This window comes from Myotis yumanensis, unplaced genomic scaffold (assembly GCF_028538775.1).
Source record: "Myotis yumanensis isolate MYYU_CA2020_CCGP unplaced genomic scaffold, mMyoYum1.0.hap1 SCAF_15, whole genome shotgun sequence".
In the NCBI taxonomy this organism is placed as follows: Eukaryota; Metazoa; Chordata; class Mammalia; order Chiroptera; family Vespertilionidae; genus Myotis; species Myotis yumanensis.
Window position 1 is genome coordinate 6,670,405 of NW_027223766.1, and position 26,538 is coordinate 6,696,942.

General features: G+C 45.4%; 1 protein-coding gene across 1 annotated transcript in view; it reads left to right on the plus strand.

Annotated features, from left to right (window-relative positions):
- Positions 1-26,337, plus strand: part of MRPS28 (mitochondrial ribosomal protein S28) — a 93,260-nt gene extending 66,923 nt beyond the window's left edge. The window contains exon 3 of the mRNA XM_070392650.1: positions 25,705-26,337. Within this exon, the coding sequence (XP_070248751.1) occupies positions 25,705-25,873 (169 nt within the window). The 3' untranslated portion in view covers positions 25,874-26,337. The remainder of the gene's footprint in view (positions 1-25,704) is intronic.
- Positions 26,338-26,538: the final 201 nt, after the last annotated feature.

Genomic DNA, 26,538 nt, shown 5'->3' on the forward strand with positions numbered 1-26,538 from the left:
CTGGGTAGGGGGAGCTCCCTCAGCCTGGATTGCAAGAGGGCACAGGCCAGGCCGAGGGACCCCACTGGTGCACAATCGGGGCCAGGGAGGGATGCAGGAGGTTGGCCATTTAGGGAGGGACCATGGGAGGACTCCAGGGCGTGTCCAGCCTGTCTCGCTCAGTCCCAATCAGCCAGTGCACATCATAGTGACTGGCCGACTGTTCGACTCTCTGCCCCCGGTGGTCAGTGCACGTCATAGTGAGCGGTTGAGCAGTCTTAGCATATCATCAGCATATTACGCTTTGATTAGTTGAATGGCCAACTGGACACCTGGACACTTAACATATTAGGCTTTGTTTTAAAATATATATTTTATTGATTTTTTACAGAGAGGAAGGGAGAGGGATAGAGAGTTAGAAACATTGATGAGAGAGAAACATCGATCAGCTGCCTCCTGCACACTCCCTACTGGGGATGTGCCCGCAACCAAGGTACATGCCCTTGACCAGAATCGAACCTGGGACCCTTGAGTCCGCAGGCCAACGCTCTATCCATTAAGCCAAACTGGTTAGGGCTAGGCTTTTATTATATAGGATTGCATGACATTGGTTAATAAGATTATATAAGTTTCAAGTGTATGATTCTTTGATAAATGACCTGTATACTGCATTGTGTACCCACCACCCAAAGTCAGAGCATCTTCTGTCACATATATTTGGCCCCCTTTACCCTTTACTACCTCACACCCCCTTCCTTCTGGTAACCACCATACTATGGTCTGTCTATGAATTATTGTTTGTTTTCCTTGTTTGTTCATTTATTACTTTCCGTTTTATATCCCACATGTGAGTGAAATCATATGGTTCTTAGCTTTTTCTGTCTGACTTATTTCACTTAGCATGGTTTTCTCAAGGCCCATCCATGATATCACAAATGGCAGTATTTCATCTTGTTGCTGAGTAGTATTCCATTGTCTATATGTACCACATCTTCTTTATCCAGTCATCTATCGAAGGACACTTTGGTTGTTTCCTTGTCTTAGCCACCATGAGTAATGCTGCAGGGAACATAGGGGTGCATATGTCTTTGTGAATAAATGTTTTAAAGCTTTTCAGGTAGCTACCTAGAAGAGGGATTGCTGGGTCATATGGTAACTCTCGTCTTAATTTTTTGAGGAACCACCATACTGTTATCCATAGTGGCTATACCAGTTTGCATTCCCACCAGCAGTGAATGAGGGTTCTCTTTTTCCACAACTCTCCAAGTACTTGTCTTGTTGATAATAGCCATTCTCACAGGTGTGAGGTGGTGTCTCATTATAGTTTTGATTTGCATTTCCCTAGTAGCTAGTGAAGTTCAGCAACTTTTCATATATCTGTTGACCATTTGTATGTCTTCTTGAGAGAAGTGCCTATTTAAGTCCTCTGCCCATTTTTTAATGGTATTATTTGTTTGGTGTTGAGTTATATGAGTTTTGGTGGAGTCTTTAGGGTTTTCTATATATAGAATCATGTCCATCTGTAAAAGGTGACACTTTTACATCTTCCTTCCTTATTTGGATGCCTTTTATTTATTTCTCTTGCCTGATTTCTCTGGCTAGGACTTCCGGGACTATGTAGAATAACAGTGATAGATGGACTTCCTTGTCCTGTTTCTGATCTTAGAGGAAAAGCTTTCAGTTTTTCACCATTGGGTGTAATATTAGCTGAGGGTACAGATTTTCTTAATGATGACTGAGACCTAGTAATTTATTGCTTGTGCAACACATTTTTAAATGCAGTTATGTCCACAGTGACTTTAAAATGTTAAGAAAATATATGTATTATAGACACTCTGTCTAGGAATGCTTTCTGCTTTAAAACTACTGTGCAGGCGAAGTATTAAAGAGATATAATGGGCTGATTGATGACATAGAAAATGTTTGATTGCATGACTGCGTCAGGATGACACCTAAGGAATCACTGTGCACTGAGCAGCAACTTTGTCGGGAGACTGATGTCCCACGCTCTGATGGGTGAGGAGGCCACCACCAAGGATGCTTTTTAGTGTGAAGGGAAGGATGGAGATCCTGAGTGAGAGCTGGCTGAGGTCACTGAGTCCAGTCTCAAGGATCCTATAGAGAAACTCTGCCCTCGTCTTTGAATAAGTGTCTCTGAACCTGTGGTCGCTGGTGCTGTCGATAGAAACCAGAAGCGGTGTCACCACAGCCGCCCCCCCCCCCCCCCCGCACCCCCCCCCAGCCAGCTCAGCTCATCCAAAGACTCCTCCACTCAGAGAAGGTTTCGTGGTAAATGTTCGGTTTCACTTACTTCATAGATACTTGTAAATGCATAAAACGGTGTTTTTTTTAAACTTCCTTATGGGATCAAATCAGAGTTCCCTGAAACAGAATACCCATTTATGTCACTGAACTTACAGTTCAGCGTCTCTAAAGATCTGTGAGGTCCTAATTGATGGTCAGAGTACCTTTCTGGTAGATTTTCAAAAAATTGTCCAGTTACCTGTGAATTCTCGTCACACACTTAGTGTGGACCTGACTCGGGTAAACATGTGGACGCTGTCAGTGTCTCTGAGGCCCAGGAAACTGGCAGCGAGCAAGGAGATGTTGATCTGGTGGCGCTCGGTGCTAAAATTCAACCAAGGGCCCTGTGATTTCACCAGTCAGTCAGTTTGCCCCTTCTGACCCAACAGCAGTGAAAGGAGCGCAGCCTGGGTGAGAGGGCAGGGCTCAGTCCCCGCTCTGCTGTGTACCAGCGTGTGGCTCTGGGAAACTTGGCCAGGAGCATCTACTTCTGAAGTTGCTAGTGTGAGAGTCAACGAAATTACAAGGAAAGTGCAAGGCACCACGGGAGGCAGATGTAGGAGTGAGACCAAGCCCAGTGCTCAGGAGGGCATGTGTGCTTCTGCGGCATCCCCACTGTGTTTGCTGCCATGGCGCCCACGTTTCCCCGGGTGGACAAACCCCCCACAGGACGCTTATCCAGGCATTCCATCGGAAGGAGTCTGCGTCCTAACAAAGGTGTACCGCTTGTTGGCAGGTCTTCACATATCTAGTTTGTTATTGGCTCTTTACTTTTGTGAATGAACATGATTTGGTCGTATACTAGTGAACACAAGAATTGAAATTGTAAACAAAAACATCCGATGCGTTGACAGACAGGTGACGTTTCTCAGTAACCTCTCTTTCACATCTGTAGCATAAAGTATGCCATCCTTTATGCCAGTTGCTCCTTTATGCCGGTCGGATGGACGGACAGTCGGTCACTTAGCCTTTTATATGTATAGATATATAGAGATAATTTATTACCATACCACCATGAAATAATACTATTACTAACATTTTTATTTCTTCTAAGCAAGCATACATTTTTTAAAAGGTGGGTTGCCATCATATATCATCCTATATAATAAAAAGCTAATATGCAAATCGACCGAATGGCCGAATGACTGGTAGCTATGACATGCACTGACCACCAGGGGGCAGACGCTCAATGCAGGAGCTGCCCCCTGGTAGTCAGTGTGCTCCCACAGCACCGCTCAGCCAGAAGCCCTGAGCCAGGCTCACAGCTGGCAAGTGGTGAGAGCCTCTCCTGCTTCTGTGGCAGGGCTAAGGATGTCCAACTGATGGAGCGGGCCTATCAGTTGGAGGGGCCCTGAGGGCTCCTGGACTACAAGAGGGCACAGGCTGGGCTGAGGGACCCCCCCCCCCAAGTGCACAAATTTCGTGCACTGGGTCTCTAGTATTTTATAACCTATTTTTATATATTAACTATATATACAGTGAACATTTTCTTTTTACCGCTTATTCTCTTAAACGTCCCTTTTTTGGTTATATAGTACTCCTTGTAGAAATGTATCATTTCTTTAACACATCCTCTGTAGTTGAATATTTGGCTAGTTCTAGATAGTTTCTATTTTAAATAAAGCTACAGTAAACATCCTTCTGCTCAATCTCTCCTCACTTGTATGGGATAAAATCCTGGAAGGAAAATTGCTGGGTCCACTGGCATGAACACTCATGCTGCTGAATTGATCTCTAGAAAGGTAGCACTCATGTAAAATCCCAACTAGTCTCTTCTGTGGCAAATGTGGGCACTCTATTTTTAAATATTAAGCATATTGGTAACAAGTATCTAGATTTAATTTACATTTATTTGACATTCATCAAATTGAACATTGTTTTCCTTTTGTTTGGGGAGCAGATAAAAGTTGTGGGTCTGTAACTTGTCATTTTTCTCTGGAGAATTCTTAGTCATAATCTTTGACCATTTGTCTCTTGGTGTGCCTTAATTTCTTTAACTTCTTTAAGCCCAAATATTGATGTGAGGTGGAGATAGGCATAGCAGAAGTTTTTCTTGGCATAAAGTACCAAAATGTAATATTCTTATGGAAATAGTAGCTTATGTTGTAATTTTTCTGCAAGGAACATGCAGTTTACAGGTTTTTATTCTTAATGGTATGTTACCATTTTTTTAGTATTTTATTTGGCTTTATCACTCTATAAATATAAATGAAGTTTTAGAATATTTGCAGAATTGGATAGCTTCTTTTTATTTATGTACTGCTAGGGGTCTTCACCTTTAAAGTCAGCATTCTTCCAGTTATCACAAGTCTAATCTCAGATGAAATCAGAAAATACACTTTACTGTGTTTTCAGGATTTGAACTTGATGTAGATGGCAGATGTAGTTGTATGACTGTCAGGTGAAACAAACAAAAGGGAAGAGGAGGGGAATGAAAGACCATTTCCTTACCAAGCAATCATGCAGTTTATTGTCTAGGAAATAAAAAAGGAGAAAGCAGAAAGGACAAGAAAGGAGCAAGAAGAGAGCCAGTTTTGTGTCCTGCCGAGCACACAGATGTCCCTCTTGGCAGTTCTGCAGTCTGAGGCAGGACTGGGTTTCTGCAGACATAGAATGTGAGCCTTCTTTGTTGGGGACAGTGCTGTCTGTGGTGGGAATTGAGCAGTGATGTATTGTTGGGTTGCTGTAATTTTCAGTGGAGACAGTACATTCAAGTAGCTTTGTGGGTAGTGGATTGTCTCAGCCAGGCCTGGCTAATCACACACTCCTCTCGGCAAAGTTCCTTTAAAAGATAGAGCTGGCAGAGTTCTGGGTTATGGAGCCTGTCCCGTAGCTTGGGCATCGGAGTGACTTGCGAGCACTAGTTTTTAACAACCAATTCATGTACTGTCACCCAACAAAAGAGTTTGTGACTGTAAAGTTAGAACTGTGACCATTTTTCAAATGGAACTTTCTTTTTTGGTAATCACTGAACTAGTCTAATTCAGAATTGTTAAAGAAAATATCTTTTTAATTGAGTTCTTCTCAGCCCACAGTGTTCATTTAGGATAAGGTTTTGTTGCAAAAAAGAAAGTGCAAAATATACATGTTTTACATTTTAGCAATCTCTTTGTGTATACTGGAATGTTTTTTGTCTGATGTTTAAACCATGTGTTGACATGTAATCACTGGAGAGCAAAGGTGAGTATTCTGTCATTTGCTTGCTAATGTTAGCTGTTTTTGTCTTTCGTATACTTGACTTGAGGTAGAACAATTAGCTATGCTGTGCTAGATGTCAACAGAGATTAAGGTTAAATTTTACACTTTAAGAATTGATTGAATTTTTTAGTTGCCCATCTCTTCCCCCCTTTTACCTATATATATAAAAGCCTAAGCAGCCAAATGACTGGTCGACCGGTCGCTATGATGTGCACCGACCACCAGGGGACAGATGCTCAATGCAGGAGCTGCCCCCTGGTGGTCAGTGTGCTCCCACAGCCAACCTTCTGTGGCTGGCCAATCTCTCACAGTTCCTCCCCCCGGCTAACCAGCCCCAATCGGCCCCAATAGGGACTGGGCAAGACAGCCCCGAATGGCCCCCATCAGCCCCGATCGCTGGCCAGACCGAGGGACCCCACCCATGCACGAAATCATGCATGAGGCCTCTAGTGTTAAATATAATATAGAATGAATTTTTTCACTTCCATCACCTTACATGTTTTTTTATGAGAATATATAAGTTCTACTCTTTGCAAATTTTAGTTATACAATATAGTGTTATCAGCTATAGTCACTATGTGATACATTAGATCAGTGGTTCTCAACCTTCTGGCCCTTTAATTTTTTTATTTTTTATTTTTTAAATTAAAACTTTATTGTTCAGATTATTACATTTTTTCCTCTTTTTCCCCCCATAACTCCCCTCCTCCCAGTTCCCACCCCACCCTCCGCCCTCACTCCCCACCCACTGTCCTCATCCATAGGTGCACGATTTTTGTCCAGCCTCTTCCCGCATCTCCCACACCCCTTTCCCCCCAAGAATAGTCAGTCCATTCCCTTTCTATGTCCCTGATTCTATTATAATCACCAGTTCATTCTGTACATCAGATTATTTATTCACTTGATTCTTAGATTCACTTGTTGATACATGCATAATTGTTGTTCATAATTTGTATCTTTACCTTTTTCTTCTTCTTCCTCTTCTTAAAGGATACCTTTCAGCATTTCATATAATACTGGTTTGGTGGTGATGAACTCCTTTAGCTTTTCCTTATCTGTGAAGCTCTTTATCTGACCTTCAATTCTGAATGATAGCTTTGCTGGATAAAGTAATCCTGGTTGTAGGTTCTTGGTATTCATCACTTTGAATATTCCTTGCCACTCCCTTCTAGCCTGCAAAGTTTCTGTTGAGAAATCAGCTGACAGTCGTATGGGTATTCCCTTGTAGGTAACTGAGTTTCTTTCTCTTGCTGCTTTTAAGATTCTCTCTTTGTCTTTTGCTCTTGGCATTTTAATTATGATGTGTCTTGGTGTGGTCCTCTTTGGATTCCTTTTGTTTGGGGTTCTCTGTGCTTCCTGGACTTGTAAGTCTATTTCTTTCACCAGGTAGGGGAAGTTTTCTGTCATTATTTCTTCAAATAGGTTTTCAATATCTTGCTCTCTCTCATCTTCTGGCACCCCTATAATTCTGATGTTGGTACGCTTGAAGCTGTCCCAGAGGCTCCTTACACTATCTTCACACTTTCGGATTCTTTTTTCATTTTGCTTTTCCAGTTGGGTGTTTTCCGCTTCTTCGCATTTCAAATCTTTGACTTGATTCTTGCACTCCTCTGGTCTGCTGTTGGGTGTCTGTATAATATTCTTTATTTCAGTCAGTGTACGCTTAATTTCTAGTTGGTTCTTTATCACAACATCGAGGGTCTCATTAGATTTCTTGTAGATCTCATTAAGTTTATTGGCAGTTTCTAGAAAATTATTGAAAGACCTTAAAAGTGTGGTTTTGAGCTCCATATCCTCCAATTCTGACATCTGTGTCCTGTTTCTTTGTCTCCGCATTTTTTATGCTTTTTTGGTGCACCCCCTAGTGGTCTTTGTGCGCAGTCTTTTTGTAGTTAAGCCTTGATTGTTGTAGGTAATTACTACTTGACCTCCAGGCCAACTGGCTGTGCGAATCAGCTGTGTCTGCAGTGGGAGAACTACTGTCCTCTAGGGAGGTGCTAATCTAGCCTTTGCCTGAGGCTATCTGGCAAATGCCTCTGTTCAGGGCTTGGGCGGGGCGGGTCCCAGGGGATCTACAGGGCAGGCAGAGCGAGCAGTTATGGCTGCTCTGGGTCCCGTCCCCAGGGGCTCTGCCTCTCAGAGTCCCAGCAACTGCTGCAAACCTCGGAGAGAAAGCTGCCTTCGACTTCCGACCGAAGCCAGACAGTCCCGCTTCTCCCGTTTGAGTCTGGGTCTCTAGAGACTTGCCCGGATCCGAAGCTCAGAGTCTGAGGCTCCCTCCCAATTGAAACAGACAACCGCGCCCTCAGCCGCCAGCCCGCTCCACATGCACTCCGCACCTCAGTATTTTACTTCAGCACTGCGCCTCCTCTGAGACTCGATATGCTTTCCTCTCTCCTCCTAGTTGTAGAACTTCCACTCAGCCAGCCTTCCTGTGGTTCTGGATGCTATCCGTTCCGTCTTTTAGTTGTATTTTTGAAGTGGTTGTTCGAGGCAGCAAACTCTGGCGTTAACCTATCTGGCCCTTTAAATACAGTTCCTCATGTTGTGACCCAACCATAAAATTATTTTCTTTTTTTTTTTCTCCCACCCCCCCATAAAATTATTTTCATTGCTACTTCATAACTGTAATGTTGCTACTGTTATGAATCGTAATGTAAATATCTGATACGCAGGATGGTCTTAGGCGACCCCTGTGAAAGGGTCGTTCGGCCACCAAAGGGGTCACGACCCACAGGTTGAGAACCGCTGCATTAGATCCTCAGACCTTATTCTTCTCACAGTTGAAAGTTTGTACCCTTTTACCAATCTCTCCCTATCCCCTCCGCCGTACCCCTAAGTCCCTAGTAACCACTTTTCTACTCTTTTTCTATGAGTTTGACTTTTTTTAGATTTCACAAATAAGTGATATCATGTAGTATTTGTCTTCCTATGTCTATTTCACCCAGATACTGCCCTGAAAGTCCACCCATGTTGTGCCAAATGGGAGGCGTGTCCTCTTTCTCATGACTGAACACCATTTCAGTGTATGTAGACACCACATGCTCTTTACCCACTCTTCGGCTGGTGGATACTGTAGTGGCTGTGCCACGACTATTGTCATCAACAGTGTACGAGGTTCTTTTTTCTCCACATCCTCACCACCGTCAGGTATCTTGGAAACCTCTGTGATTGTCCAGGCCGCCTTCTTTGTTCTTGTGGCTCCCGGTAGTTAAGGGTCTGGAATGAATTTTAATGGCCTTTTAATTGCTTACATAAAATCTGAACAAGAAGGGAAAGAAGACTATAAAATTAGTAGAACCTGGAATCTGTAAGATCACCCCTAATTGGATGGGTTGTTGAATGTTCGTGGAGGTTTAGAGCTTATAAGAACCATTGAGATCTAGTCAACTCTGTCTTTTGATAGAAAAATGTGAGACCCAGAGAAATTAGAGAGGAGTGTGAACCTGATTATAAAGCTCCTAATTCGCATATTTAACCTCTCCTACATCCTTTAGTCTTGACAGCCAATCAAAGCAGCATTTATGTCCTAAGCTCCTCCTCCAGTAAAGGATTCCTCAGATCTGCGCCTTACCTTGAGGAAACCCATATCTCGTTAGAAAACAAGCCAGGCTCTCATTAAAAGTTGTTGGTTATGAGAGATTTAAGTAGCAGTTCAAGACAGTAGTCGGAGCCAGACCTCAGAGCACTACTTCCTTAATGGCAAGTGAACTTGCAAACCAATTATTCTTGAAACTCAGTAAAAGGATATACATCTTCAGGCTGGGGTGGGCAGAGGAAGACCTTCCACACAGACGTTGAGTTTGAAGTAGGGCTGGATTTTCTTGGCCTCACTGCTGAATTTCCTGCTCCTTTTATAAAATTCACATAAAAGTCAGCTTTTCTCCCACGGGTCCTGACCTTTCTTTACTAGTAGAGCTCTTTGCATTTACCTGTGCTTCTAGTATTAGTATTCCACATTTCATTACAGTTGTTTATCTCCCCCACTAGACTCTGAACTCTTTAATACCCAGACTTATCTTCATATACTGAGTATCTGCTTGGTACATAATGGTGACAAGTACGTTTCAAATAAATGGAACACTTGCATGTACTTGCACAAAATAGGAATTTATATGACAACTAGAGGCCAGGTGCACGAATTCATGCATGGATAGGGTCCCTCGGCCTGGCCAGCAATCGGGGGCCAATCGGGCACAATTGGGGCCGTCTCGCCCAGTCCCGATCTGGGCTGATGGGGCTGGCTGTGGGGAGGGACTGCGGGAGGTTGACTGGCCATGGGAGGTTGGCTATGGGAGCGCACACTGACCACCCAGCTGTGTCGGGGGGGGGGGGGGGGGGGGCTGTGGGAGGTTGGCCGGCCACGGGAAGTTGGCTGTGGGAGCATACTGACAACCAGGGGGCAGCTCATGCGTTGAGCATCTGCCCCCTGGTGATCAGTGCTTGTCATAGCTACTGGCCAGTCATCCGGTGGTAACAGTCATGTAGGCTTTTATATATATAGATAGCATTGTTATGGACAAAAGTATGTACCGCCAAAATCTGTGTGTTGAATGAAGCCCTAACCCCCAATGTGATTGTATTGGAGATAAGGCAGATGAGGTCATAAGTGGGGGCCCTAAGCCAGTGGGGTTACTGTCCTAATAAAAGAAGGAGACACGAGAGCACTCTCTGGCTGTGTGCAAGCAGGCAGGAGAGGCCCCACCAGAAGCTGAGTCAGGCGGAACCATGATCGGGGACTTCCAGCCGACAGTACTGTGAGGAATAAAATTCTGATGTTTAAGAACCCAGTCGGTGGTATTTTGCTGTAGCAGCCCAAACAGAGTAATGCACATGTATGTACACTTGGTCTTAGCTAAAGGCCGAGAAGCGAAAATCACATGTGTACATATAAGCAGCTGTAGGAGTAGACATTGCTTTAGCAATGGAAGCTCTGCCTCCCCAGATGCCACCACGTCTTTGTCAACTGCAATCTAACGATCCAGCTCCTTTGCCAAGTCACCTGCCCGCCCCAGAGAACCTCTCAGCCAGGTCGGCACTAGTTAGGACAGGAAGTAGGTGGTTGTACACCTGCGTAAGTTCTTTGTTAAACCAACAGAGTGCAAGGAGTGTATTAAAGGAATCAGCTCAACTCTGATTCTTGAGTGAGTTAGAGCCAAGACAGGAGTGCTGGCCACAGGGCTCCATGTGGCGGCTGCGGCCGGGAATGGATTCACCCGCACAGCCCCCCTCACTGCCGTGCTCATGCCCACCCATCCACTTCCTGTTCCACCTCAGTCCTCCCTGCATCCTCCCCTCCCTGTGTCCCCCCTCCCCACGTCCCTCCCTCCTGGCATCCTCCCTCCCCGTGTCCCCCTTCCCTACATCCTCCCCTCCCTGCATCCTCCCTCCCTGTGTCCCCCTTCCCTACATCCTCCCCTCCCTGCATCCTCCCTCCCCGTGTCCCCCCTCCCCACATCTTCCCCTCTGGTGTGCCCCCTCCCTGTGTCCCCCCTCCCTGCATCCTCCCCTCCCCGCATCCCACCTCTCTGCGCCCTCTCTCCCCTCGCCTCATCCCCTGCCGTGTCCCCCCTCTCCGCATCTTCCTCTCCCTATGTCCCCCTTCCCAGGTCATCCCCTTCCCGGGTTACCCCCTCCCCACGTACGCCCACTCCCTGTGTCCTCTCATCCTTGCCCCACAATTCCCTTTCCACAGAGCAGCCAGACCAGCCTTCCCTTCTGTTGGCTTCCCATGGGCGCCTGCAGTAAACAGGAGTGTGGAGCACCCATGGCCTGCTCCTGCCTTCCTCACTGCCCCCGACTCCCTCTAGTCTCTGTGTCACGTGCTCTCGAGCCACATCAGCCTTCCTTATTGTTTAAATCTCCCCCCTCTCTCCTGTCTTTGGACTGACTGCCCCTACCTAGACTGCTGTGCGCCCCTCTTTTCCCAGCTGGCTCTTTCCTGTTGCTCAGGGCTCCCCTCAAATGTCAGTTCTCCAGAGGTCCTCCCTGTCACCTCCCTTTAGCACTCTGCACAGACCTGCTCCTCTGGGACTGGTTGCTTTGTTTGTCGGTTGTCCTTTCTCCCTTCCACAGTGTATGTGCTGAGTCCTGAGCCCTGTCTCTGTGCACTGGTCACCCTGTACCTAGAGCAGTACCTGCCATGGGCGGGCGTCAATACTGGTTGAAGGAATGGCAGGTTGGAGCCCAGGCCCAGGGCGCACTCATGCCAGCCCTTCTCCCTCAGGGCTCACAGTCTGTTCCCATGTCCCTCGTCCTAAGGACCCTGCTTCCAGCAGAAAGGCCTAGAAACGCTTCCCAAAAGTCCTGCTGCTGTTGCTCACCCGGCAGATCCGCTGTTGACGGCCATGGAAAGTTAAACTCAGCTTCTTTGAACAGGACATCTTTGAAGACTGTTAGCAACTGCTGTCCTGTGGCGTCAATTTGGGCCCAGGAAGCCTGACAGCCAGACCTGCACTACTTGTGACAGAAAGTAGCTAGATAGGCCTCAGGTGTTCTGTGTAAATCCAGGCCTGTTCTGGCTAGACTTCTGCTGAGCATTTACCAAGCCCTCTCTGCCTTCTCTCAGACAATTTCCCCGCAATCCTAGTGGGACAACCTTGCCCACGGTGAATTAGGGGACAGAGTTGTTCTTAAACACTGTCCGTTGGTTTGTTATCCAAGGTTTTAGTTCTCTCTGACGAGTAAACCAATCCACTATGGCTCTGTCTAGCTGTCAGTGTGACACAATATGTGCTCTCGGAACAGAACTCTGCTCCCATGCACCTTTTATTTTATCCCCCCCCGCCCCCATTGATTTTTAGAGTGGAATGGGAGAGAGACACAGAGAGAGAAACACCGATGTAGACACACATCGATTGATTGCCTCCTGTACATGCCCCGACTGGGCAGGGATCGAGCCTACAACCAAGGTACGCGCCTTTGACTGGAATCAAACCTGGGGCCCTTCAGTCCTCGGGCCGACATTCTATCCACTGAGCCAGAATGGCTGGGGCCATGCACCTTTTCTTGGCAAACTAAACAGCTCTGGGATCTTGAGACTCCCTCCCACCCCTCCCCACATTTTGTAGGCACTGACTTTGGACGTCCATTTACGTGGGCCGGGAAAGCTGGAATCAGAGACCCTCTATAGTGTTGGGGGCTGGGAGCGGGGGGAGTGAACGCTCATCAGAGTTAAGAATTTCCTATTATGGACCACTAATCCCTTTCTGTTGTGAAGGAAAATTTTAATTCACTCTTCTACCCTGTCTTACTTTAAAAGCATAAGAATTTATTCAGAGATACTTATATTAGTCATATGCTAACCTAACACTGTTCTTTTGGAATTTTAGTATTTTTTGAATATTTGTTTTGGGAAGTAAAAGCTTTAAGATAATATATTATCTTATCACAAGGAAGTAATCAGAACCATATACTAAACAAAAACAAACAAAAAAACTTTTATTTACTATTTTAAGTAACAAATACAGGATGGGGCAAAAGTAGTTTTTACAATTGTTTGTATGGAAAATAATCCAATAAGTAACACATTAAGTGCCAAGCCTGTTTTGCCTTCCTTTCCGTTTAGCCCGCAATATCCGATTTCACCGATATCCGATTTTCACCGGTGACTGACACGGCGCTTAAGGTGTTAATAAGTAATAATACAAGAATAAACTGTTTTTTGCGTACTCACAACTGTAAACCTCTGCTGTGTGTGATATTACTTTTTTTGCAGAATTTTATTCCAGGGATATTTTCCTCTTCACAATACTTTACTAGCATGTAGCACCAAGTCACCCTGCAGATGCCAGTCTGCTCAGAAACACTTTCATTTCTCAGATGGGAAACAGCAAGACCATCGACCTGCCAGCATGAGCCCCGGGTCTCTGTGTAGCCACGCTCCTGTTCTGATGGGAATGACCCGGAGAACAGGGAATTCCCAAAGCCTTCTGAGTCACACACTCAGCTGCTCAACGCCTAGGCTGCTCTCAGGACTAAAGTACGTGGGTGCTGCTGTGAGGTGGGACGCCAAGTTCAGGAGCAGGTGTGACGACTGATGGTGGGGTAGCAAGACGTATAGTGCAGACCCCAGCTTACAGAGCCAGTTGCAGAAGTTCAGTAGCATCGAGAACATATATTTACTCTGGTTTTTTCCAACAGCCTGTCCAGTGCCTGATGTGTATGGTGTAGTGCAACACTGGGAAGTAGAAATTCAAAAGTCCACGTGAACACAGATTTCTTAAAGATAGTAACAGGTCATAGAAAAAGATAGCTGTGTTTGGCCTTTTCAAGTCTCTTCTCATTTACATACTAAGAGGATAATTTAGAAATTGCCTGCCTAGGGAGGGGTCCAATAGCTCTTTTTCCTGTCAGTGAAGTGTGTGTTCTCTCTGAAATGGCCATCTCACCAGCAGTCACGACTAGAGTCATCTTTAGCTTTCGGTGTGAGCCAGATGGACAAGCTAGTCACGTGTAGCAGCTGCTGCTCCCTGGAACTGAGGCCGGCCGCTGCGTGTGGGGGTCATTAACGCATGCCTGCTCTGGTCTACAAGCTTAGTGCTGAAAGGTGCCCCCGATTGAGCGTGTTTGCTGCACACCCGACCTCCCTCTGACTGTTTGGCTGTTCTTTTCTGATTGGCCATCCAGCTCTCTGCTCTCTGAGGCTGGAAGACCTACCTGGCACTCTGAGTCTGTCAGAATGCTGGAAATGGAAGGAGTTGATGCATCTAATCAGCCCTGACTAAATTGAAACTCCTTTGCCCTGAGATCATCCATCTGGAAATTCCCTGCCATTTCCTCCATTAACACACAAACAGGCCATTCCCTTTCAGCCAGGCCGGCTGACGTTCTTCCTCAGATTGACCTGAAACCTGCTAAGTCGGCCTCCTCGGACTTCTACCCATTTCTCTCATTTCTGCTTTCTTGCGGCACACAAGGCAGACACACGCAGTAAATACCTCTTTTCCTTCCCCTCTCCCCCAGTGTGCTGAATGCCCTTCCTCCCTTAAGTTCTTCATGCAGCTTAATACCAGTTCTTTCACTGTTGTCCTCAGGACAGGCCGCCATCCGTGGCCCTGGGCCGCGCTGCCCCGCGTGCAGCACAGTGCGGAGGAGGGAGACGGGGTATGATGCAGGATATATACTAGTGCTAATTCCACCTAATCCCGAGGTAACTGATTAGGGAGCAAAGCCACATTGTTGACTCTTACTGACTTTGCAATGATCCAAAACCACTGTGTCACCTAAGTGCCTTTAAATGACATACTTCCTAGACTATGTAGTCGGTTGTCTTTTTTCTTGTTAATTTCACAGAACTTCTTAGGCTTCAGTGCCCTCAGTCCTATACAATAAAAGGCTAATATGCAAATCGAACCACAGAATGACCGGTTGCTCTGACGTGCACTGACCACCAGAGCACAGATGCTCAATGCAGGAGCTGCCCCCTGGTGGTCAGTGCGCTCTCACAGGGGGAGTGCCGCTCAGCCAGAAGCCGGGCTCATAGCTGGTGGGTGCAGCGGTGGTGGCAGGAGCCTCTCCCGCCTCCTCTACAGCGCTAAGGATGTCCGACTGACGGCTTAGGCCCGCTCTGGACATCCCCCGAGGGCTCCTGGACTGCGAGAGGGTGCAGGCTGGGCTGAGGGACCCCCCTGAGTGCACGAATGTCGTGCACTGGGCCTCTAGTTTTCAATAAGGGGCATGAACTGGAGTGTTTAATAAATGTACCCAGTTTGGGGTTCAAAGGGCAGATATTAACCAGGGCCTATATTTCAAGCCCTAGGGGTCCTTCTACAGCCAACCTGGCGTCAGCCCTGTCAGCACTGGGCGGTGTCTGCGCCCCCCCCACCCCCCATGACTTTGGGTCTTGTCCCGCAAAGCAGGCTGTTGAGACCTCTGGATGGCAGCCTGGGTCTGATTCTTGCAGGAAAGAGTTTTCGCTCTGACCCCTGCAGCCCACACAAGCCATTGCAACAACGGTCTCTTAAGTGTTTGGCTTCCCAAAGGCATCCGAGGAAGTCTGCCCTCTGGTTGAGAGAGCACAGGTGTGGGGACCCACCTGCTGAGAACTCTGCCTCCCCCCAGGAAATGGCCAGTGGCCAGCTTCTCCCTCAGGCTGCCTCTGTGGGTTGGGGGGTGAGAGAGCCTCTCTTTCCTTTGGTTTCTCCTTGCCTCCTGTAGATGTTGGGAGGTGTTTGTTGAAACAAACACAATACTTATTTGGTAAGTCCGACAGCCAAGAAACAAGATTAAAAGACTCAGCCACAGTCAAACCTTGATCTTTCTCTAACTCTTCCTCTGTTCTATACCAACAAACCTTGTCTCTGGCAGTAAATGTATATATTTTCTTCTCTCATAAAATAAAAATTATACACCACAAAATATAAGCCCTTTTGCTTAGATGACAAAATAATAGCTCCAACTTGGGTCCCAGTTTTAGTTCTCAGCATATCTCAGGTGCCCGAAAGCATTGCCTCCTCCGTTCCCTCTGTACTTTTTGGGATTGTTTTGATATACTAGTATATCTTTAATTTCCCTAACAAGTGTACAGACTAGACGTTACATAGACAGGCAAAGCTAGAATTGCAGGTTTTAAATATCAAATATGAGACAAACAAAGTTGTTTTCCAGTATATATATATATATATATATATATATATATATATATTCATATTCTGATCAGCAACACTTTTTTTTCTAAAAATAGGCAGTATGGTTGTTAGCTGATAGGATTGTCCTTTCCCAAATTCCTTAGCACACCTGATTTTTTAACTCTGAGAAAAGAGTTTAACTGTCGTCATTGATGTCATATGTAATTATCTGTATAGTCCACATTATTAAAAAGGGCATTTATTGTTGGACATGTTAAAATGTTTCATTTTCACATTTCATAAAATAAATGAATGCTTAAACAGAACTTTTCTGTTTGTTGTGGCACAAAATACCGATTAGCAGGAACTTGGTTTAAAAGAAAACAAAATCACACATTTATATTAGAGTTGCAGAAACAGATTAAAATCCTTCTCTATGATGATGCAGATAAGGATGAGCACTATCCCTTGCTTGTTACCTGAGGGTGTGTAGGTTTCTAGCTACAGGTTGCTATGTGTGTTTGTTTTCACCTAGTTGATAGTCAACCTTTGTATTGTTTTTAAAGGAATAAGCATTAGTTTTTTCAAGGGGCTTTTGTAATAATTCAGGTAGCAGAAGTTATGATTATAGTAACTTTTGTTTCCTACTTACATCTTCTAATGACTGGGATAATAAATGAGGACTTAAGGTTTGTGCTGTATTTTAAATTTTAATGAGTGGAAATCTGCAGAACTGTAGAACTTTAGGAGCTCTCTGTCTTTGTTTTGGTAACTGTGGCTGCTGTGCTTGCGGGTACAGTGTGGAGCGTGCAGTGAGAGAGGGTCTGGACAGGCAGCCACAGAAGGAAGCAGCAGGTTGGACGGTCAAGGAAACACGGCAGGTCGTGCTCTGAAAAGTGAGACCAAACCAAACACGCCAAGTGGTCCCATCTAAAGGTTAATTGTTAATTGAGTGTTTAAGGCTATAACAATATTTGATGTAGCCAATTAAAAGTCTTAAATGTTTGTATTTTGTATATATATTTAATCAATTTTACACATAATATCACTCTACACTATATCAGTTTTCAAACACTTAAATTGGATAAAAGTAGAATAAAGTTATAGAACTGCAAAAGTCCTTAGGTCTGTTCTAACACTGCTATTTAATGATGAGAAATGCCTAGACCGTTCATTTAAAAAACAAAGTACACACAAGATACACACATATTCTCTCTCTCTCTCTCTCTCACACACACACACACACACACACACACATGTCAGTTGCTGGCTTCACATGTAGATCAATACTACAGTAAACATTTGTCAGAATTAGAAAAAACAAACTGGTGTTAATTAAGCCATTAGTAACATTATCATTTTTTCTCTTCAAAAAAGAAAAAAAATTATTTTTTTAAGTCTTGAAATTTTAAATAGGAATTGTAAGGAAATCAGAAAAAGTTCTAAACTATTTTAACTTAATTGGATGAAAACATAGATGGTTAATAATTTCAAAAGAGCTATTTTTACAACCTCTAAGAGTTACGATTACAGCAAGACAGCTAAATTGACTAGCAAAGTCAGAATTCCTCACAATATTCTCTTTGGCTACGGAGGTTCAGTCCGGGCCTTGTAATTGTCAGCTTTGTGTTATCTGATGTATTTGTATGAAAGAACTAGTCAGAGACTCTGCGTTTCCATCTACTAACTAGTATGAGAGCCCCCCAGCGGCACTGGCAGATGCTGAAGAGTCTGTGGAAGGGACGTCAAAAGCCTCTCCAGAGGAAAGCCTTAGACCATGTTTCTAACACAAAAACGCTAAACCAGATTTCATTGCCCTTTTCCTAAAGGGCTCAGACACACAAGCTCATTTACACGGCATACGGTCTGAAAAGTGCCGGGGAAGACGGCAGTCCCGGAAGGCCGGCGTGAGTCCATTCGGGCTGGCGTTCACAGCCAGCGGCCACAGCAAGCACGTGAAGGTAAACGAAGGAACACACCAAGGCTCGCTTCACTTTGATGTGCTCACTGGACACATCTGTTTGCCTTTCAAGACAGCAGCGTTCAGTGGTTTTAATATGAAATACAAGATTTCTGAAAAATAAATATCTGGGGTTTTTTTTCCTAATTAAAAAAAAAGATGTAAAAAACAAACAAAAAAACACACAACAGAAAACATTGCATGAAGCTGTGGAGATTTTTTCCAATAATTTTTAATTCAATGGTATTTGCTATCCCTGAAAGTAGTATTTTTCTAATGGGGAGCAATTAAAATAATGGGTTGGATGGCAGCAACATTGCTTACATTTTATTTCAAAGGGAAGACATTATAAGACTATATGAAGTAGTAAATTCTTACAGCCCCGAAGGGATTAAGTTTACAGTTCTTGCAAGAAGTCGCAGGTAATTGAGAACTTAAGAAAAGGAAGAGGAAAGCATCTGTGGCTCCTCTCAGACCTCTTGGTGGCCTTAAGCAAGGACTTGACATCCATGTAGCTTAACTTTATGTCTGCAGCATGGGGAAGTGTCCTTCTGGAGAATTTCATTTAACCTCTATAGCTAATAAGACAGTACTGTTGCTGTGTGTCTAGTACAATGTCACAGGAAGATTTGAGGAAGAATACAAAAATCAACAGAAAGGAGAGAAATGTTTGTGGGGGGGGCGGGTAGGAATGGCAAACGTGGATCTGGTTGTTTATTATTGCTGATTCTAATTAGTAGTTACTTACTATAACAAACTGTTTCAAAGTGCTATTTTCCTGTAAAACTAGCCTTTCTGCCACAGTACACATTGATATGTTGTAGGAAAATATCTTACTATTTTTATTGTCACTTTGACACTGTCTAGAGCTGCATAGTCACATGGCTATTTAAATCAAAATGAAATAAAATAAAATGTAATTTAAAAGTTTAATTCCTCAGTCAGACTAGCCCTATTTCAACTGCTCAATAATCACATTATATAGAGTGTTTCCGTTAATCACAGAAAGTTACGTTGGGTCTCTGTGTTTTGGTTTATTGATATTGTAATTAAGTTTCAGTGCATTGCATTGAAAGGTAGGGACATCATTCATTTGGCTCAGCTGATAGAGTGTTGGTCTGCGGACCGAAGGGTACCGGTTCAGTTACGGTCAAGGGCACATACCTTGGTTGCAGGCTCCTCCCTGGCCCAGGCCCTGGTTGGGGAACATGCAGGAGACAAACAATTGATGTTTTTCTCACATCGATATTTCTCTCTGTCTTTCCCTCTCTCTCACTCTCTCTGAAAATCAATGGGAAAATATCCTCGGGTGAGGATTTAAAAAAAAAAAAAAATCAGATGTTTTTAGATGATAGGTATAGAGGAGACTGGTCTCCTGTCAGTGCAAAGATTAAGCAAAGTTAAACTGCAAGTAAGGGACATTCAGCACACATAGCACAACACAAAAATGAAACGGAGGTGTTGCTTCTGGTTATGCAATTTTCTGAACAGTGAGCAACACTTGCTAAGGTTCTGAACATCAGTTTGCACTGTAATCACATTCTTAGGAATTCAGTGTACTCTTAAACTTGTATTAAAAGCACACCACTGTTTATCTTCGGTAGACACAGTATCAGGCTCGATGTCTAGTTCAGAGGCAGGACGGCGTGTACAGAAGAGTTCTCTGCATCACAGAATATCTTCATCCCATCCCCTCTAAACATCATCCCGATATCCTGACCACCAAGACGTACCTCTAAACATCTCCAGCACATCTGGTGTATTCAAGCGGTGGGCCCTTCAGATAATGTTCGTACGCTGGTTCCTGTGTTATTTACATTTTCTTGATTTTTCTTTTCATTATTTTGCAATTGAAATATAATGCTGCTGTGGCCCAAGTTCTCCTTTTAATACCTGTCATTATTTATTTCTATTAAAGTTAAACTTCATTAATTGACTAGGAGTAATGAAAGAAAAATTTCTTCTTTACGTATGTATGGCCTTGTGTCTTATATCTATTAGAAAATGTCTTGGACAGAGTAAGTGGAAGCTACACTTGACACTCTCCCAGGACCAAACTGATAATACAACTAAAATACAAAAAAAACCCAAAACACCCTGATAAATCAAATGAAGACTAGCTGGAGAGAACCCTGATAACCTGGGACAGAAAGTGGAGTCCACAGAGGCTGGTAGGAAGCACGGAGATGCAAAAGGGATGGCCAGGTTCCCACAGACAGCAGCTGCACGTCTGGAGGGATATCTCAGCTGTGGAGGTTTCCCACTGAGAACTCTGGGGTCTAAACCCCAAGCTGGGCTCCCCAGTCTAGAGCACCAGAACTGAGAAAGGTGCCCACAGAACATCTGGCTGTGAAAAGCAGTAAGGTTGATGTCTGCCAGGGAGAGAAGGCTGGAAATGAAGTCACTCCTTTTATAGGTCCAACACACAAAATTTCATGTGCAGCCACTCACCTTGGGCTCCGGGAGAGGGAGGGCAGAGCGGACTGGAGCTCTGTGAGGAGAGTCCAGGGTTGGGGACTCTGGGGTTGGAGCTTGGAGGGCAGCCACCCAGGATTCCTATGCCGAGCCATTCCCTCATGCTGCTTAGGGGGGAAGCAGTTGCCCAACGCTGTGGTCTATAGCATGAGGCTAGTCAGGGCTGATAACAATCAGACTGCAGGCAGAAATGGATCTCTGGAGGCTTTGAGTCTTCGCCTGATCTGATTCCGGGCCCTGGGCTAGGAAAAGCAGACCCTAGTGCACATCTTGGTCCTTTCCAAAGACACCCAGCTGAGGGAGCCACAAGCTGTGGATTGCTGATAACTCCAAACAGGGTACACAGGGCCAGTCAGAAACTGCGTCTAACATTGTCCTGTACTAAAAATTGGGAGTCGTAGCAGATCTACCTAATACATAGAAACAAACCCAAACAGGCAGCCAAAATGGGGTGACAAAAAATGACCCCCAAATGAAAGAACAAGAGAATGCTCCAGAAGAAGAGTTAAATGTGCTAATCTAGCCTTTGCCTGCGGCTATCCAGCAAAAGCCTCCCTGCAGGGCTTGGGCGTGGCAGGTCCCACAGGATCAACAGGGCGGGGCTAGCAGTTATGGCTGCTCTCAGTCCTGCCTCAGAGGCTTTGCTTCTCAGTGTCTGGGTAATCGCTACAAGCCCCTCAGAGAGAAAGCTGCCCTAAGGTTCTGACGGATACCAGACAGTCCCGCTTCTCCCGTATGAGTCTGGGTCCCTAGAGACTCGCTCCCAATTGAAAACGACAACCGCGCCCTCAGCCGCCAGCCCGCTCCGCATGCACTCCGCACCTTAGTATTTTACTTCAGCACTGCTCCTCCTCTGAGTCTCGGTATGCTTGTCTCTTTCCTTCTAGTTGTAGATTTGCCACTCAGCCAGCCTTCCTGTGGTTCTGGATGATGACGTGCATCGTCCACTGGTTCCAGAGCCCTTGTTTTTAAGCTCTGCACGGTCTCTTCCGGCTGTTCATACTCAGGCCAACATCTTTGAATAAAGTGACCGTGTATAGACTGCACAAGCAATCTGGGAAGTTTCCTGGCATCTGCACTTTAATCTTGTCTGTGGACAGTGGAAGCCCAGCGGGGGAGACTCTGTAGTATCGGGGTTCAGACTGCGGTCCTGGAAGCTCACCTCGATTGCAATGGCAGAGCCTGGCTAGTGGTTAGAGCGCCAACCCAATGCACAAGGTGCGGGTTCAATCCAGGTCAGAAGCAACCAATGAATCATAAATCAGTGGAACAGCAGATGGATGTTTCTCTCCTCTCCCTCTCCCTCTCCCTCTCCCCCTTCCTCGTTCTCTCTAAAAGTCAATCAGAAAAAATTTTTTGAATTACATGGGCAGAAATGGAGTTCTCAGAAATACATGACTTCTTTCTTCCCCTTTAATAAAGAGTTTCGCAGTGAAAGACGGTAAATTCCTCTGAATGGCTGCCGCTCCTTTGAGGGAGAACGTTTCCCAGAGCGACAGGCTGCCAGGCCTTTCTGGAAGGGACTCCAGGTGCACTCCTCCAATTCGTGTGGTCATTGCCTGACTTTTTTTGTCTAAATTACTGACCCTACAAGACTCTGTCATCACTTAGGGCAGCGGTTCTCAACCTGTGGGTCGCAACCCCTTTGGTGGTCGAACGACCCTTTCACAGGGGTCGCCTAAGACCATCCTGCATATCAGATATTTACATTACGATTCATAACAGTAGCAACATTAAAGTTATGAAGTAGCAATGAAAATAATTTTATGGTTGGGTCACAACATGAGGAACTGTGTTTAAAGGGCCAGAAGGTTGAGAACCGCTGACTTAGGGAGAACATCTGCTAACCTGGAAGGTGGTTAATGGGCCACAGAGTTCTGTCCGTGGTCCTCGTCTTGCTGGCCCTTTGGGTGGGCTGTCTGCCCTCCTGCAGGACTGTCACAGGGAAGGTGACAGAGCAGACAGCATCGGAATCATGGGGGGCTGGGATTCCCAGGTCCCACCCCTGCTCGCCAGGTCATTCTGGGGTTGCTCCCCTCCATTTGCATTTTAAGCAAACACCCCAGGTGCCTCCGATGTGATGGGAAGTGTGGCCACCACTGTTCAGAGGGTTCCAGGAGGTGAGATGTGTGCATCGCCTCCTGTGGGAGACAGCCGTGACCACTTCCCTGCCTCACCGGCTCACAGGCTGAGAGGGAAGGTAACGCTTACATAGGAGTAACTGTGACACAGGTAAAAATCTGGCACCAACCATAATGGTAAACCAGCTACAGTAACAACCACCCCTCCCCCCCCACCCAGTTACCCACACTCAACCTTGGTCCAAAAACATTAAACTGAAAATTGCAGAAATAAACAATTCCTAGGTTTTCAGTCGCTCACTGTTCTGAGTAGCTTCATGAAATCCCCTGCTGCCCCTCCATCCCGCCTGGCACATGGCTTGTCCCTGTGCCCAGCGCCTTCGCACTGTGGATGCTCCCGCCAGCTGGGTAGACCGGGATCAGATCCCTGTTCAGGGATCGAAGTCCTGGTGTTCAGTAGCCCTTATTGACGTCCTAATGGCCCAACGCTGCTCACCTAACCTGCATTGCAGTGTATTGCTATATTGTGCTTTATTATTAGTTATTGTTCACCTCCTACTGTGCCTAATGTATAAACTCAGCAGCATCATAGGTAAGGGTTGGAGAGAAACATAGCACGTTTCAGGTTCACACCCTCCATGGTTTCAGGGGGTCTGGGAATGTGTCCCCTGCAGATAAAGGGGGACTGCTGTACTCCCGATAGCAGAAGTCAGAGGATCTTGTAGACTCTTTTGTTTTGCTTCCTGTCCATTTGGGTGACTCTTCCTTCGTTCAGCACACGTGCAGGCCTGCACTTGGCTTTTCATCTTCTTTACCGGCTCACTGAGCAGGTTGCAGAATTTCCATAATTCTTAGAGATGAAGGCAAAGCTATCATATTATTATCGCTGCTGCATCAAAAAATGGGGCCAGTTTTGTCTCTTGTAGGTACCAATACACTGGCCCTCGTGGTGTTGCTGTTTCATTGTTGAGCTGGGACTGCCGCGTTTGTATGACAGAACCATCTGCACGGAGGGCTTCCTGTGCTCAGAGGTCTTCCCAGTGATCGGGACCCGTTCGTCTCTGCTTAACAGTCACTGTGCCCCCCCATGGCTGGTTGTAATCCATCTGTGAGTAATGCCCCTAAAAACAAAGAAAAAGAAATAGACCAGTTACGAACAATAGAAGGAGAAGAGAACTAGCATTTACCATCACACTGCCAGGCAGGTTTCAGAGAGGTTGAGTGGATACACCGTCCACACAGCTGCCGAAGCCAGGAAACTAGACTTTCCAGACCATCGCCCGCTGCCAGCTCTTATCAGCGAGCGTCTTGTTCATTTGAAATCTGAGTACCTGCCGCTTTGGCATCTCGGACACGGATCAGTACAGCCAGATCGTGGGGCGCGCAGTCTAACAGGAGACCAGAGGCGCACAGGCCACCGGTACAGGCAGTGAGGCCCCACTGGCATTCGTGCTGACGGGCTGCGCGTTCCCACCACAGCCTGCAGAGGCCCGGGTCTCCCGTAGCCTGAGGAAGCTGTGGTTTAGAGAAAGCAGCCCACCAAGGTTCTGGCCAGGACGCTCGCTGCGTGGCTCGGGTTGGCGTCCAAGTCCAGGACTGCAGAGCCTCTGTCTTCCTGGGCATCAGGGCCAACCCTTCGTCTGACAAGGCGTGTCGTGGTGTCGTGGTGCCGCGGCTCTCTGGAGGGCGTCTGAGGCCGTGGGCCTGGTGTTTAAGAGCCAGTAGGACGCAGAGAGATGGCAGGTCCAGCAGCGCCGGCAACAGGAGCCAAGGGGCAGAGGAGGACGATGCGTGGCTCGGCCATTTCCACCTCAGCATTCAGGGCGGCCCCGGGAGGTCTTGTCATACCTCAGCTTTCGCCAGGCGCTGTGGGACTTGAGGGGCTAGTTGCAGAAATATCTGTGTCCAGAAACGAGTAAAACTTGCTAACTCGTTGGGTGTTGCAGGGAGGAGGGAAGGCAGGTCCACATGAATGAACGCTGGTTAACCGACCCCTGTGCTGTGAAAGACAAGCGAAAGCGTCCCGTGAGCCAGTGATGTGGGAAATGGCGTCGGCTTCACCTTGCTGGAACTCACCTCACTTCCCCAGGGGCTGCGTCCTATGGAGTACACTCTGTAGTTGTCATTTTCTAGGAATAAAGCGATGTCTCCATCTTCTCTTTCATTTTTAAAAATATACAGAAAATGTGATCTCTGCTGTCAAGCGCGCATGTGCGCGCGCACACATACATCCTTTGGAGGGGCTAGGAAATGCGACCAACATTACTGTTCTCCAAACTTTACAAACGGACATAACTTCTAGAATTAGAAAAATAACAAGTCAAATAGCCTAAGTGTTTATTTCATGGACCATTCATAAATTCCTTCAGAATACCTCGCCAGGCATCGTGTTCATGATATTTCCACCAAAATCGTTTTCCAGCGGCTTTGGGGAGAACTTTGTTTCTTCATTTTCTGCATATGTGGACTTACTTTAATTTTAAAATTAACTTAAAGTATTTGAAGTAGATATTTTGATTTTTAAAGATTTGTGTTTTTTACTTGTTTAGGATATTTTCACTCTCCCATACCTCTCTGTAATGCTGATGTTAAACTCTTAAAATAGTTGATCAAGGAAGAAAGGTGAATGTCAGTTTTTATTTGGTGCTGTGTTACTTGGCCATGTTACTGATCAAACTGAGCCATCATGCATGTTATCACCGGATTACTCTTTAATTACAATCAGTCCCCGTCATTAAGTACTTTGCACTTAGATTCTGTTTTCAATTTTGCTTTTATAAAATTTCCTTTAAAAGAAGATTTTAATTTTAGAAGAAAATTGTATCTGAAAACCTTTTTTGTCACCTTGATACTCTCCAACTTTATAAATGAATGATGACATATTAAAAGAAATGTCAATTTCAAGAACCAACTTGTTTGAATTTCAGCTTGGAAAACATTTTTATTTTGATTATAAGAATCTTTAAAAGCAACTTTAAGATGAAAATTCTGACATAACTAAATTACTTTTATGTCAAAAATTATTAGATACTGGTGTTCATTTTTTTATCTTAAGCCAATACAAATCAGAATTAGAATTTGTATTATAAACTAGTTTTTCATTTTATGCAGAATTAATGGATTTCTTTTTTCTATTTAGGAAATACCAGATAGGAGCCAGAGTCCGTCTGCGGCTGCTGGACCTTGAGCTTACGTCCAGGTTCCTGGGAGCGACCACAGACACGACTTTACTGGAGGCAGATGCGGTGCTCCTGGGGCTCCAGGAGAGCAGAGACCCCAGAGCAAGGGAGGAGCCTCGTGAGCAATGAGTGGACTTTGCTTGGTGCCTTCCCTCCTTTGTACAGCCCAAATGGTCACCAGGGGTACAGTGAGAAAACTGAATAAACGACTGAAAGAAGACAATGAAAGCTATAATTGTAGCTCTTGTTTGTTAGAATTTCCCTAGCTGTACCTCCCTTCCCCTTTTTTGTACCCTTTTCCCCTTTGTTTGGGATAGTGTAACCCAGTGGTTCTCAACCTTCCTAATGCCGCGACCCTTTAATACAGTTCCTCATGTTGTGGTGACCGCCAATTTCATTGTTACAAATTGAACATAATTAAAGCATAGTGATTAATCACAAAAACAATATGTAATTATATATGTGTTTTCCGATGGTCTTAGGCGATCCTTGTGAAAGGGTTGTTCGACCCCCAAAGGGGTCGCGACCCACAGGTTGAGAACCGCTGGGACCTGTACTGAGCAGTTCTGTGATTGAATAAACACGCTGTGAGAGCTGTGTGCCAGCATTGTTCTAACCCCAAGAACAGCAGTAAGCAAGTTAGACAATCGCTCGCATCTTGGAGCTTACCCTCGACTAGGGGAAGTAAACAAATAAGCGAGAAACATAGTGTATTAGAGAGTGACATGTGCTAAGGACAGAAATAAGAAGGGGGGGCTGAGGATCTGCATAGACATTTTTCCAAAGAGGACAGA